Raw genomic sequence first — 15,945 nt, 5'->3', positions numbered from 1 at the left:
ACCTACATATTAACAATCTCCAAAAACTGAACAACTGCCATCCTTTTCTTCCCTCTGTTGAAAGTTTGTTTTTTCCCAGAGCTTTATGTGTTGGGTTAATGGAAGCTGAAGTACAGGCTGTTCCATAGCTAGTTAAAGTGTATTGAAACTGCAGAGAAAATGACGTGCAGGTAAGTCATCTTCCCCCCCACATCTTGATCAGTTGCAACACTTCCAAGTCCAGGGAGGGCCTGACCCCTAGTGGCCTGCTTGACTTCATCAAACCAGCCTTTTTAAATGGAAAACAGCCATCACATGCCAAATGAGATAACAATAGTAATAATAATAATAATAATGTGTCATAAGAGTCACACTGACTTAACACACTGAGACTTTTTTTTTCCATTGTTTAGTTCATACATATGGCACTTCAACAATATTATGATGACAAAACTTTTGTATATTGACCTACATTGAATCCTTATTGCAGGACCCGACTTGTAAAAGAGGATTTATACTGTGAAGTATTGCTTTTTTTATTTAAAGGTTTTGGATTTAGTGGTGTCTACTGGTGTGGGTGCAGATTCCGACCAGCTGTATTTTACTGTAGCTGGTTGGGGGGGGGGGGGGTGATGGGGGGGGGTGGTGGATGATTTTAGAGCTGCAGCCACCTCCTGTGTGGTCATTGAGGACATTTTGTTGTACAACATGCAACAAATGAAAAGACAAAACAATGTGTTCTTTGGTACAGCAACCTGTTTCTTATTAAACATGAAGAGCTGGGATCCTGTCAGTAATGAGAAAGGAGCCCAGAGGCAACTTGTGTTAGGAGGTGATAATCACAGAGCCGTCATGTGACTAGTTTAGACATGAAAAATGCAGCTTGTAGTTTACAGTTTCTGCTCCACAAGCTGTGTGTATCGGGGATGCGTCAAACAAGGTTAAACGAGCACAGGAGCTGTTTTCCAGGATTCAATGGTGAGTTCTTCTGGCTTACTTAACGTATTGAAGTACAGCAGTAACCTAATGATTTTAGCCTTAACAACAATGTTTTCCTAAACCTAACTGAGTAGTTTTCTTGCCTCAATCTCAACAGACTGCAACCTCACAAGAAGGGTCTGATACATATTTCTCTTTTGGGAACTACGACGTGTGACGATTTGGGAGATGTTGACAATTGACCCATTCAGTCGTTTATGTATAAGCTTGTGTTTGTAGAAACATGGTGCTGCAACATGTTCGACTCTGTGGAAGATGACCTGCTCCCTCTGTAGATATAGGAGGCTCCTTATGAGGTATGATTGTATATCCTAAATCCTATAACTTTAAGTAATTAAGTCTGTGAACTTCTTACAAAATTGGTCTACAAACCACCCTTTGTACATCTTTAGCCACTTTAACATCAAGTATAAGAAAGTAAGTACGTAAATAAGGTAAACCAAGTGAAATGATCACTATAATCAACCGAAATGTCATCCATGTCTTCAGCAGGTGTTCGGTTTCAAGCTTGATTCAACTGTCTATCTCGTGTTTTCCATGCTCCTCCGGCTGTCATTTCGCAAGACAAAACCCGCTCAGTTTGCTTGTTGGGACAAATAAAAATAATAAGAACTGGCAACTCCCACATTAGTCGCTGGGAAAGGATGTACTCCAGAACTTTAATCAAAGACAGATCTGAACCAGAAGAGGGAGCAGTGATTAAATTCTTTCACTGCTCTTCTTTCCCCCGAAGTGACTACACCTTAGCCTAAAGCTATGTGTCCCCTCTCTAGACACCCACCACCGCTTTTGGCTTTATAACTACAAAGAGCTTTATCCATGGAGGCATAAGTCACAATCATGTTTTTTTTTTTTTTTACATATTCTGCAGCCAGCAACTCTTGATATATTAAATCCCCCATGAATGTGGTTCGGCTGTGAAACAATCCTATTGTCCTATTATTGTGCAGGATGAGGAGCTGTCCCACAAGACTTTTTTGTAATGTTTGAGAGGAAGCTGGCTGCAAAATGTTGGTAAATAGTGTTTTTAAGTATTGAGCATGGACTAATCAATGCAGTTGCACCACATCCCAAATATGAGAAAAGTATATAACAGGGATGTCATACAGATATTCCTTAACCAATTGAGTAAGCTAAAGATGATCTAAAGTAGGGGCCAAAGTCCTCAGGGGCCATAACCAGCCAGTACAAGCTGTGTTTTCCAAAGGTAGCATACCTATCATGTTAAACACTGAAGCCACAAAATGGAACGTTTGCACAACGCCTGGAGCCCCACGACCTTGTCAAGCCAGGAACAGGCCTGATGGGTGTCGACGAGCCAGCAGAGAAGACTCCCTCCCCCGACAGAGGCCTCTCCTCCAACCCTCCCACAGAGAGACAACAGGCAGGACACCTTGACAACACTGGGCGTTTCCAAACTCTCCTGGGCTTGAAGAGCAAGTTGGCCGGGTCTCTGGAGTTCACTGACAGCGGCAGATCACCAGCATCACAGCCAGGAGCGACAGTATTGACCCGTAGGAGCACGAAGCAGAGCAGTCACCATGAGCAGGTAGGGACCCGGTGTGGGCTCCGAATTAAAGCAGGTTAAGGACAGTAGAGTGTATTAGGGTGTGAATGAGCTGCATGGCAGGTCAGGACAACAAACTTTTCTTGAAATAGTGGAAAGTTGGGACAGTTACCATCCATTTTCTCAGGCTTTTGGATTTATCTCTAAGTTGTGATTGCATTCCCCTTGTTTACACTCATAGATCATCAAATTGTGTGTGGTGTCTGCCCAAAAGGAAAGTGGAGGAAGTTAGCAACAGCTCCCTTGCTAAGTTTTACCTGCATGGGAATAATGTGCATGGCTGAGACTTCTGCTTTGAAGAATCTGATCAATAACTTTAGCTGATAGACCCTGCTGTGGATAAAGTGAACATTTCTCTTATCATGTTGACACACAGTCATGTTGAAAAGTTAACATATCCCCAATGATTTCTACAGCTCTCGTTTTTCTGTGATGGAATGAGAGGATTACACTGTGTCACAGAAAAAAAACATTTATGAAGTCGAATTCATCTCAATCAATCTGTTACGTTTCTTCTGAAAATGGGACCAAATGTGCTGGCTCAGAAATATACGTTCAACAATTTGAATGACCAATTTTGATGAGATAGAAAGTTGTTTGAATCAGTTTTCTTTGATTGGTCCTCCTTCCTCTGAGTGATAATGATTGATAACGGCTGGTGACTTTTCTGGACACATTTAAATAGGGCTTGTTTGATATACTCTTTAGACTCAGCCACAAATGCTGCAATGGGAAAGTCTAGGGAGCTCAGCATTGAGCTGAAAGAGCACATTATTGATTTGAATAAGTCAGGAAAGTCACTTGGAGCCATTTCAAAGCAGTTAAAGGTCCCAAGATCAATTGTGCAAACTATTATTAGTAAGTAGTAAATGCATGGCACAGATGTGTCACTGCCACAATCAGCAAGAAAATGCAAACTGTCATCTGTTGCTGAGAGAAAACTGGTCAGGATGGTCAAGAGTCAAACAAAAACCACAAAAACTAGAGAAACTAACATTTGACCAATAGTTCATTAAAAGATTGCGCAGGGACAAGTTTATGTCTTTTTTTTTGTTTGTTTGTTTGTTTTAATAATGCACAATTAGTGTGAGGGTTCCTCAGCAGATCTAGTTTGACATTTTGGGAACTATACCATTTTTACTTTCTTTGCGAGGGTTCGATGAGAAGATTAAGACCACATTCACATCTAGGTGGTAAACTCATAGCTGGAGCAGAGAGGCAGTTAGCTTAGCTTAGCATAAAAACTTGGAATCGAGGGGAAATAGCTTGTCTTGATAACTGGATATCTGGATAAGGGTAGCAAACCATCATCTCTAAGGACCAATTCACTTTTTATATTCTGCTTGTTTTGATAAATATGAAAACCAATATGACAATTTCTTTGCCAGAAATTACCAAGAAATAGAAACAGTAAATCAACAAACTTTTTGTTTTACTTTGTTTTTGTAGAGAAAAAAACAGCACACATGTGTTGGCTAGTGAGCTTTAGAGGTGCTGGAAAGTGGCTTTACTAACTTTAGGACAGAGCAAAGTTAGCTGCTTCTCCCCATTAACAGTCTTTATGCTAAGATTCGCTAACTGAAGAGAGTGGTATTGATCTTCCCTTCTCTGCTTTATCTTCACATCTAACGCTTGGTAAAAAAAAAGTGAGTGGGTACAGTCTCATTCTTAAAGACATCAAAATGCTTGAAGGTCCTTTATGGCCTCACTGAGACAGATTTGTTGGATTGAAAGAAGCTGTATGTTTTTTGGGCACTGTGATGGGAGGGGTTTGGAATTGAGCTGGTGGGTTCACACAGTGCCCTGTTTTGAACCCTTGTTTGTGCCACAGTTTTGTTTACGCCGTTTTTTTCTTATGAGTAACAGATGCAAAGCAGATTACACAAGTTGTGCTCACAGCAAGTTTGTAGTAAGGATGGAGCTTGTTGTTTCGTCTTAAAGGAAATCGGTCAGTCTGCATTAAGTCCAAGAATTAAATTACTTTGCTCACACCGATCTTACAAGTTGTATAACAGTTGCATACCTCACAGTCAGATACTCTTGATAAAAGCTATGAGCATATGCTGTAACAGCAAGTTGGATGGTGGACTCTGTAGTTTAGCCAATTGCTTCAGTTCATGTTAACCATTATAATCAGGTTTAATCAGTTAACCAACACCCAGATCCCAACACTCCGATGTGCAGAAGTTTTTTTTTTTTGATGATTTGCATCAGTTATTGTTTTTTTGTTTTCTTTTGCACAGCTGTTTGTAGAGAACACAATGTTATTTTGGAGAGAAAACCGAGAACGATCCAATCACCAGGCAGAGTCAGCTCGCCCACAGCAAGTATCTGGACCCATTTATGGTGCATTCCAGAAATTACGAGTTTTCTAACCATGGAGTGCAATAAAGTATAATGAAGGAAACAAGGAAGAGAGTAGAGAAAGGGAGACAATGATGAAGGCAGAGATACCTAATGTGTTCAGCGTTAACGAGTAGCAAAAATTTGTTATCAAAAGTTGTTTCATCAGTCAGTTGAACATTTAATAAATTACGCCTTGACTGGTTGTAGCTGAAGACTTTTTGAAGATATAATGCATAGTCGTCATGTTACTTCTTTGGCAGTTAGCTGGTCGTATTATTTTATCATTGTGATCAGTGCCCAAAAAATCTGTTTAAAAATGTTAAAATCTGCAAATCCTTGTTAGCATCTCTTCATTTTCAGCAGAGCTTCTCCGCACACAACAATCATTACTCTGCTACAGTGGTGATGTGACCATTTGCTTCTGTTGCTAATAGAGGGATTTTCTGCATAGCATTCTTCTCTGACCAATATCAATTTGAGAGATTTCCATGCAGATGACTTTAATTATGACAGATACTGTGACAGGAATGTTTTGAGCACAGATAGAGGCTGTGACATTTTTACTAGCAGTTGATGTCTTCCAGATTTTATATTGTTGCAGCTCAACTTGATTTGTTTTACGTCAACAGAGGGGTTTTAGTTTTTTTTCTCAGTTGCTTTAGGTTTTCTGCTAAACTCTGCTTGCAGTTACAATTCAATGCAATACCTGCAGAGCTTTTATTGTCATGACCTACGTCATCTGTATGGTTAAGGGTTTTGCAAACACGGTCGCAAAGATGGACTTTGAATTTGCATGGGGCTGTCCGTCCTGTCTAAAATGTGCGGGTTAAGGGTGGAACATAATTGGGCAGCATTGCTTTTTAGGCCAAAAGTCATGTCTGTTCTGTTCTGTCAATGATTGTGTGGACATAATTGATTTTGTCAGTGAAGTCAAATTTGGTTTGCAAATCGATTTTGATTAGGCCAGATGAAAGGAACAGATGTCACAACAGACATTACAGACATAACAGGCATACTTCATGATCAACTAAAATACAAATTCTTCACCTTTTTGAATGTGTTACTGCAATGGTATAATTGAGGATATGACAATCAGGTTATAAACTTTACCCTTCTGCAGATGTCTGATTTCCAAGGCGGAGGTGCAAGGCTTCATCGAGAGGTGTATGATAGCCGTGGGCACCAAGGAGCATCACGCCCGCAGCCTGGCTGAGGTGCTGGTGGAGGGGGACCACAGGGGCCACTACAGCCATGGACTCAACCGGATGGGTCGGTGGAAGACTGGAAGTTTATAACTTTAGCTGCATGCTTGTGAGTGTTTGTGGATTAAAGTATGACTTGTGCCTCTACACCTTTTTGCAAAGACATGTATGTAAAGGACGTCAGGATGGGGATCTGTGCAAAGGACGGGGAGCCAGTGCTGGAGAAGGAGACTGCAGCCACAGCACTGGTGGACGGAAAGAACCTCCTGGGTCCTGTGGTGGGAAACTTCTGCATGAATTTGGCCATTAAGAAGGCCAAAGAAGTCGGCATCGGCTGGGTGGTGGCACGCGGTTAGTCCTGTTTTCCTCAAACCCCCAAAGGAAAAGTTGTGATGCAGCTAAACAAGCACTTCAAGACATCTGTCGAAAATCTGATGATTAATGTGACGGATAAACAAGTGTTTTCATGTGAACTGATGTGTCACGCAAACATGTTCAGGTTGCAGGTCTTTATTTGATTTGACTGAATGTTCACCATTCATAAATGGATTATCTTCCCTATTAAAAGATTAGAAGAGTGCTCATGTAACAGGCAGTTAAGTGTGGGAGGAGAGAACCCAAAACCACTGCAATGGATTTGATTTGGATCAATAGAATATACTTGCCTTTGGTATTCAATTGTTTGATGAATGACACTGTTCTCTCATAGGTTCCAACCATTACGGTATTGCCGGATACTATGCACTGCAAGCTCTGAAGGAAAACATGATTGTGGGTGAAAGATGTATCTGTCTGTCAACTCATTTGAAATATTTGCAGCTATTTAAGCTTTTTAAAGTCTTTTTGATTATTAAAAGATTTTAAACTAAAGGTCCTTTCTTTAGTCATGAGGTCAATGTGCTGTTTTCCTCGATGGGTTTCATTGTATGTCTGATAACAATCTATCTACCACAGGGCATGTCTTTTACCAACACGTCCCCATTGGTGGTTCCAACACGTGGTAAAGAGGTAAATCTATTATTCATCCTACAGAATAAACTGTTAAATTACTTCTGTGTCTCATTCTAATACTGTGTACCTGCTGTTTGTAGTGCACGTTGGGCACCAACCCAATCAGTTTGGCAGCACCCGCCAAAGACGGAGACAGCTTTGTTCTGGACATGGCCACGTCAGCAGTTGCACTTGGAAAGGTGAGAACAAGTTTGTGCTGATAAGCCATTAAGGGATGCCTGACATACAGATCATAACTTTGCATTAATGGAATTTCAGCCAGGCTGTTTTATTTCAACACCATATGTTTGGTGTTGCCATCAATAAAGTGAAACTCTCGCCAACTCTCTCTATTTGCAACTCTCTCTCTCTATTTGCACTAAATTGTCCTGTACTTGTACTGTCTTTTGTTGTACTGTTGTTATCTGCGGTGTCCTTGAGTGCTTTGAAAGGCGCCTTCAAATAAAATGCATTATTATTATTATTATTATTATTATTATTATTATTAAAGAGCAACCAAGGCTTTATTTGTGATTTATATGAGTCAAACCTTCGTGTAAATGCATAATTACGACGAAAGAGGCACTTTTAAGATTTACCGTAGTTTCGTTTTCAGGCAAGCTAATTTGGAGTGCAGGGGCACTCTTATGCTAGCATCAAAATTGCTATTTTTGAAATACGAAGAAGGCTCCACACAGCATGAAAAAGTGTTGAGTGTTGAACCTCTTACCTGTTAGGTCGCACTCGGGGATTGACACTTTTTGCCTGCCATGACTGCGACGCGCTGGAGATCCAGCTCCTACGGTGAGTAGTTCGTAAACCCTCTTTTTAGTAAACTCTGCGTACACAAACAATGTTCTCAATGCTCGCGTTCATGTGTAGAGACCCTGGTGATACTACGAGCAAAGTTTCTTGTTGTGTCGATCCTTCTTAGTGTTTTAAAAATAGCGATTTTGATGCTAGCGTAAAAGTGCCCCTTGCACTCCATTGAAAATTAGCTTGCCCGAAAACAAAACTACAGTAAATCTTACAAGTGTGTCTTTCGTAGTAATTATGCATTCACACAAAGGTTTGACTCATATTCAATCACAAATAAAGCCCTGGTTGCTTTTTGGCGAGAGTTTCAATTTAAGACTACGTTGCAGTCTTGCTCTCCTGTAGCCTACTTGAGACACTTCAACCCTTTCACATTGGATAAAGTACAGTATTCATGTGTATTTATAGTGACACGAGTACGTGACTTCAGATCCAAGCTCTAGGTGTAGTTTATCAAAGCCTGCTACTCTATTGTTTTCAATCAGGTAGCGTGAGGTAGGAAACCTGCTGCAAAAGCTAAAGGTAGGAAGAGTAGCAGTGTGGTTTTATCTGCTATCTGAGAGACAGTGAAGGTGTCACGGAGAAGTGATACTACAGACATAATCCTTCTCCAAAGGGAGGCTTATTGGAAACACTTCCTGGATTCCCTCATTGTGGGATGAATGAGGAGATTTGATATGCTTTGTCTTCTTATGCTTGGAAAGGTTGTGGCTCCCCCTGTTGGGATCTACTTCTTGTGCTAGCTGCGGTCACTTATAATTAATCTCACCTGTGTGTGTATATATCATGAAAGTGCAAGAGAACAAGCGGAAGAAGGGCGACTTTCCATTCATTTGTCAAGTCAGGATGCCGTCCTACTCTCTTTTTTTTATCATCTGCTACCTGGAAATGTGCATAGGAACTTCCCCCAATTTGAACTGCAAAGCAGGTCATACATAGCAAACAGGACTGCTGATGATGCAGATTCAGTGTGCACAAAAAAAAAGCACACACCTCATTGAAAGATTAAGGAATAGCTAGTTTATTTAGAGCTTAGAGTTACAATAATTAGTTGCAAACCATAGTATAATATTATTATATATTCAAACTTATTCAAAGTTTCAATGTTTTATGTGCACAGGTGGAGCTCCATGAGCGTCGTGGAGACCCCATCCCTGAGGGCTGGGGCTGTGACGCCCAGGGCAAGCTGACCAGTGACCCCAAGAGAGTCCTGAGTGGAGGAGGACTGGTGCCCATTGGTGGCAGTGAAGACACAGGTGCCTTTTTTTTCCCCTTTCTGTTAGCAGATTATTAAGTATAGTATTGACAGCATACTGCTCTCTGTCTGCGGTTACATCTGAGTCATTTTGTTGTAATGCTTGCTTTACCCTTACATATATTGGAATTTTCTGCCTGATTTTATGGTGTTTCACTTTTTTCTTTTCTTTTTTCTTTTTTTTTTACGACAGAAAATTCTGAATATGTGCTTTTTATTTACTCAATATTTAAGGACCAATCAATATCAGGTGACAGAGCACTTATTTGGACCGAGCTCTTCCTGCTTCTGAATTTTTCCCTCCAGGTTTACTAAGTTCTCTTATACACAATTTTATCACATTCCTTGGTTCTCAGTTGGAATATATGGTGGGAAAGATGTGATTTAGGGAGGAAGTACACTGACTTTTTCACGCAGTAACACTTTTTCAGATTAAAAATGGAGAACAGGAAGTGACAGCAGACCAGAACAGGGAGAGATGATGCATCACAAAGGAGGGCTCAGTCTTAATTCTCTGGGTTATTGCTTTTGTTGAGAATATGTCAAAAAACGATTAGCAACTTGTCAGGTTTCACATTTTCTTCCTCTTTTATTTTCTTCACTATCATCTGATAAAAAGCATTTGTTCTTTTGTCCTCTGGCCTCTTGACACAACTGATGTTTGTTTGTGTTGTGATGTCTGTGTTGTTGCCCTCAGGAGGGTACAAAGGCTACGGTCTGGGAATGATGGTTGAAGTGTTCTGTGGCATCTTGGCTGGTGCCCAATACAGCAATCATGTCCGCACGTGGAAAGTAACAGACAAAGTTGCCAACCTGGTACGTTCCCATGTGTGTTTGTTTATCTTGGCATGTGTGTTGTGTTCTAAACAGGACGTGCTAATCCTTGTTCTCCCTAAAGGGAGCTGTTGTCATATTGTCCTCTTGTCTTGTCTGTGAAATAGCACAGACTGAGAAGTGGGTTGAAAATTACCCACCTGTAACCCAGCTGCGAATACCTACATATAAAATAAATCTTTTTTAAGTCAGGTTACTGGCAGGTTCTCTTTAAATCTTTTGTACCGCCATATTGGTCTATTTTAATGTGAATAGGTTGCGTTACAATAATGTGATGATTAGCTGGACAGAAAAGAAGGTAAAATTTCAGCCAAAGCAAAAATAAACACAACAGGTTTGACTTGTTGAAACAGTTGCTGTTATCTAAAAGACAAGCAGGATCAATAAGTCCAACGTGTGCCATATTACGACATGTCACGGCTCCCCTGTACTGTTTGTAGTGGGTCAGTTCTCAATGTTGTCGTCATCACCCATTTTGTGTTTTCAGGGTCAGTGTTTCGTGGCGATCAACCCGGAGAACTTTGCTTCCGGGTTCAACAACAGGATGTCAGACCTGCTGTCCATCCACAGAGGAATGGAACCTGTGAGCAGAGACCACTGCTACAATGTTAAAATGATTAATTATTGGGAAAATGTGTAGATGATGTTCAATAATTGCAACCCCTCTGTCATATACTTTTGAAATAAAATAAAATAAAGGGGTTTGTTGTTGCTGCTGTCTGTCATACAGGCTGACCCTGACGCTCCTGTTTTGGCTGCTGGAGATCCAGAGAGGACCAACATGAAGAAGTGTGACGAGATGGGCGGGATCCCCTACCACATCAACGTCGTCAACTACATGGTAAGAGCTGCTGCTGCAACTAAAGAATATTTTATTTATCAATTAATCTGCTTATTATTTCACGAATATTCAATTAATCATGTCTACGAAAAGTCAAAAAATTGCAGAAAAATGCTCAACACAATTTCCCAGAACTCTTTCTTTTTTCATTATTTTGTCAAACCAACAGACTCTTCATTTACTGGTCCAAATAAGGTTGACAGGTTTTATTGACATTTTCTTTTACACACTACTATTGATCATTTGAGTAGTTCTAAAAAAACATATACAGAGCAGATGTGATATTTTTGTGTCTCCCCTTGTTGAGCTTCTATTTTGGGCAAGAAATTGACTAAGTGTATTAACCAAATGTCCAAATGTCAGAGTTTGGTGAGGCAAGATGAGATTGATACCACTCTGTATCCAAAATGTGAGTAAAGACTGGGAAAGGCAGAGAGACAGCGTGGCTCTGTCAAAGGTTAATCCTCTTAACAGCATCTATAAAGCTCACTGACTTACATGTTACATCTCATTTGTTAAAAACCTTCCATACACAAAGTAAAAAAGAAAAGAGGTTCTGATTGTATGGGGGCTAATGAACTGTTTCTTAGACACCCACAGTCATTTCCTCAACTTTTTAAAAAAAGATTTTAGAGGTTGCTTCACCTCAACATGACCACAAATCGTCATTTTTAGGTTTTAACAGATACAAGAGATACATTGTTTAATTAGTGAGCATTATTAACTCTCTGTCTCTGCATTTTTTCCTATATTTTTTCTATTTTCCTATGTACTACTTTTATGGATAAAGCCTTTGAGATTGAGCTAACCTTGCATCCTTGTTTTATATTTGCAGAATGAATGTGCTAAAGGCGTCGGTGTCAGCCGGCTGCTGCCGTGTGACAAACTAATCTCTGATTAGTCGGTTCAGTCGAGATTCTCAACATTGGAAAACCTGGCACTTCTGCTTACCTTGAAATTCATGTTGAGAAACTTGGAAATGCAGCTGTTTACACATTATACATGTCGACAATCACATTATATTCATTTTAAAGACACTTGTGTGTTTTAAAAAAAAATCCTTTTAAACTTGTATTTCATCTTACATGAGGTTTGCCGCTTACAAAAGAATATAGTAAATATTTGAATATTTCAAGAAGACTATTATATATTTTGTCTTATTATACTGAATCCAGATTTGAAGTCAAGCATGTCTTGTAGATGCTGTATCTGTGACAGCTAAATACGCACAATCGTTGTCTAAGGACATTGATGGCCATTAGCATACCTGGATGTGAATGAGTCAACAAAATTTGAGTGGTGCTATTGAGCTGAAAGATGAGCTAAAGTTATTGTAGTTAGTTGTCAGTGACTTGACAGTTAGGTCATTCTTTTAGTGATACATTGTACTTTGTCCAGATATACTGTAGTGCAATTTGTAATTGTACAGTAATCTCTACAAAACATTGTTTTTTAATGCAGGGAAGTGCTTTGATTTCAATTTAATGGAAATGTTTTGCTGCGTTTATAAAGTGGATTTTTTGACAGTGAGGTCATGATAAAAACACCATTGTTTAGTGCCTTATTCAATAAAAGCAATACAACCCCAAACATGTTTGTATTTGAAAAAAAATTTCTATACTTAATTGTATCCCACGTGGTCCGATATTTCTGCATATAAGTTATTCTTTCCTGGTTATGTTTTATTTCCACCCTAAAGTATTACAACCAGCCGATGGTGCTATAAGCAACACTTTTAATGTAACTCCACCTGTGACAGTACAAGGTCTAAAATGCAATTCAAGAAAATACTTCCTACTCAAAAAACTAATAGATAAATGGAAACCACAGACAAAAAACAAGAGCAGAATTGTATAAAGAAATAAATTAGTGACACATGTACCCCAGAAGTAGCTCAAGTAGCTAGCTCAATTCAGTCTTAAAACAGTACATATGTTAATGCCACCATTGGCAATTATTACAAATAATTGTATAACACAATCGAATTATATAAAGTCCTTTAAATATGTTTAATGTTAAAAAAAAACAAACACTTGGAAGTAACTTTTTCTGTGACACAATACCTAAAATTCAGGTTTGTTGTAGCTCACAATCTCATACAAAAGATATAGTTATAATGTGTTGTTGTGAGGTTGAGTTTTTAAAAATAACATGCACTTATTATTAGATTTAATCTCCCTGACCTAAAGAAATCCATAGATTACAGCTTGCATGTTAACTTTCTTACCACTAGATGGAGACATAGTCTATGTAAACTCCTGCGTCTACTCATGGCTGCCTTTATGAATTTGAGGACAAACTTGATGTGTTCTCTGATCTTGTTATTTTATCTCCACAGTTATTTTGATATTTACCTCATGATTTCATAAAAAATACAACTTGTCACATTTGCCGTAAAAATTGGGATGTATTAGATGTTAAGCTGTCATGTGATCAGAAGTACAACATTGAGATGTTTTTTATTTTATTTTATGAGGCTCTAAACAATTCTACAGTATTGAATTGTCTCTCATTATCAAAGCTTAGGCAAACTGATAATTATTAATTATTATTTACACAGAAATATACATATTGCTAGAAAAAATAAGTCAGATGTAAAGATTAAATAATGATGAATGCAACAAAATAGTACAGTACAGCAGCATGTGCAAAGAAAATAAGTGTATACAGCACATTAATAAGTAGGGCAATGAAACAAATACTTGTTTATATGCATGTATACAAATTTAATACGTATATGTTGGGGTGGAAGGATTATATACATCATATGCATACATGCATACATGTAAACTATGTACACAGTACCTCACCAACAGCATGCAGGGTTTCAATTGACAATTATGTACAGCAAGCAGAAAATGTATGCAACAGTGACAGTGCACGATGATATGACTGATATTTTTTAGCTAAAGTCGGGACATATCCAGCTGTGTTGAGATAGCCAAACAGGTTAATTAGCCAAAACCAATAACCATAATCAAGTGTTTTTGTACCTAAACCTAACCAGACCGTAAGCACAGGATTGTCACAGAATAAAGTAAAAATGTAACCTAAAGAAATGTGACATTTAAACATATCCATGGTTTGCAGAAACATACACTGCCAACATTTAGTTGGCCTAAATGTTTTTTTTTATATTTTTGTTAAAGCAACACATTTTACAGAAAATGACTGAAGGAAAAGCCTCTCCTAGAGCCACAATGGAGAAGGGGGACTGGGCAGTGACAGATGCCCAGATCAGGACCTTAATCTCCCATGCCAAAAGTCCTGGCACTGGGCCCCGAACCCTGGATGTCCCGTTAACACTTGGTCGGCCGCAGACAAAGGAAGAGAAATCAACAAATCAATGGGCTTTCAGCCCCACCGGGAGAAGGAAAGGGAGGTGGGGTGTGGTGGGGTGGAGCAGTGAGTGCTGGGCTGGGCCAGGTCTGCTAGTGGGTATGAAGGGGATGCATGAAGATTAGGTCTGGGCTGAGGGGGAAGGAGGCTGTGTGCAGAGTGGAGGGCTCTGCCGAGTCCGAGGATTAAGGGGCCGATTCAAACACTCGTTATAGGGGGCAGACTCGGAGGTGTGTGTGCATGGATGGATAGATGGATTATGGGGGTCTAATCTGTCCTGGCCTTGGCCTGGTGCCCTTGTGTGGATTAGACGGGGCCCCTGAGAGCCCAAAGAGCAGGGCCGCTGGCTAGGATTAGGCAGCTTCAAACAGGTGTTTTCTTTTGTGGTGCTGAGGGGGGATCTGTCCATCACTCACTAAACGAGAAATCATGAAGTGAGCGACTATTACCCATGGTCCGAGTGAAGCCAAAAGAGCATGACTTGTGTGTGATGGTCAGTGTTTGTCTTTTGGACTTCTACTGGCTTCTTAGTAATAACTGCTTTTGTGTGTTTTTCTTGAAGCGGGAAGGTCATGTCTGCAGGATATCAGTTCAGTTGTGGGGAAAAGAAGAAAAGTTCTAACTAAACTGGTACTAAACAATGAGAGAAACCCTTCTTTCAGAAGGTGACGTCCTGATGCAGCAGATCAGTCGCTGTGGCTGTGAACTTGCAGGGATGTGGAGGAGATTAGTGTAGCTGCTGCTGGAAAGCTCTGGAGAACACTTTCACACTGTAGGAGGATCAGATCAGAGGAGCTTACAGTGAGAGCTCGTCTGTATCTCTTTAGCTAAAAATCAGAAATAAACACACAACACAGAGAATCATACGATATATAGTATTAAACTTCCCTGCAGAACGTACAATGGTAAGGATATAAAGTACAGATAGATAGCCTTTCTGAAGATATTTGATTTTGTACAATCACGTTCACCAACCTGAAACAATGGAGATCAATGGAATTACATTTGAGGTGCTCAAAGCATTTAAACAAACTTTTTTTTTCATCAAATGTGAGCATCATTTCCTGAGAACTTAACAAAATGTCAAAAGCACCCTATGTCACAATGTTAAACATTGAATATTAAATCAGTAGGTTCTTTTCTGGAAACTAGTAGAAAGTCCTGCTGACGAACCAACAACAACGAACATTTGTGAAAACGTAACTTTTTTGGCAGAGGTATGACATACAGAATATCACCATTCCCAAAACAGCTAAGCCACTGCAGTGTATCAGCGACATACGTAACAGACTTTCAAAGAAACTTCATCGCTGCAGTTTGGCTAGGTTTAGGAAAACATTGTGGTTTGGTTTGAAATCACTACCGACTGAAATCAGTTCCTACTAGGGGTGCTGTGATGCACCTAGAATGACAATAACCATGTTATTAAAATATAAAACATTGATATTGTATCAATAATACACCTATGATAGTATCTTATAATCTAGTGATACAGTTTTGCGCAGTTACAGATTCTCTCCATCTCCTGTGTGATTGATTTTGCTGCAAACGAGACAAAACACATAGTAAACTAAATCAAACATGATCCGACAAGTAGCATTGTTTGTTCTCAAATCCTATATAGAAATTAAGATAATATTGTTGTGAATTCATTTGACCACAATAATTGTGTAGTGAAAATCCTGATATTGTGACAGCCCTGGTACCTACGTTGCCTAAGTAATGCAACATCACTATGTCAGTAAGTCCACTGACCTTAAACAAACAGCGGCCTCTT

At 39.5% G+C, this 15,945-nt stretch overlaps 1 protein-coding gene and 1 long non-coding RNA gene across 4 annotated transcripts in view; one reads left to right on the top strand and one right to left on the bottom strand.

Moving 5' to 3' along the window:
* The first annotated feature begins 2,346 nt into the window (after positions 1-2,346).
* Positions 2,347-12,419, top strand: LOC115587339 (uncharacterized oxidoreductase YjmC-like). Its single transcript, XM_030427162.1, has 11 exons — positions 2,347-2,527; positions 6,012-6,160; positions 6,256-6,444; positions 6,803-6,864; positions 7,048-7,101; positions 7,185-7,283; positions 9,020-9,155; positions 9,852-9,970; positions 10,476-10,571; positions 10,719-10,829; positions 11,665-12,419. The coding sequence occupies exons 1-11, from the start codon at positions 2,520-2,522 to the stop codon at positions 11,728-11,730; spliced, it is 1,089 nt and encodes a 362-aa protein (XP_030283022.1). The 5' UTR covers positions 2,347-2,519; the 3' UTR covers positions 11,731-12,419.
* A 128-nt stretch (positions 12,420-12,547) lies between these two features.
* LOC115587092 (uncharacterized) overlaps positions 12,548-15,945 on the bottom strand; it is a 52,216-nt gene continuing 48,818 nt past the window's right edge. For 2 of the 3 annotated variants that reach the window (XR_003984962.1, XR_003984964.1), the window contains one exon: positions 12,548-14,995. This is a non-coding gene — a long non-coding RNA (uncharacterized LOC115587092). The remainder of the gene's footprint in view (positions 14,996-15,945) is intronic. The other variant, XR_003984963.1, reaches the window with a different exon arrangement.

Source organism: Sparus aurata, chromosome 8 (assembly GCF_900880675.1).
Source record: "Sparus aurata chromosome 8, fSpaAur1.1, whole genome shotgun sequence".
NCBI classification, from domain to species: domain Eukaryota; kingdom Metazoa; phylum Chordata; class Actinopteri; order Spariformes; family Sparidae; genus Sparus; species Sparus aurata.
Note: the sequence above shows the minus strand (reverse complement) of the source record. Positions and strands in the feature narration are given on the sequence as shown.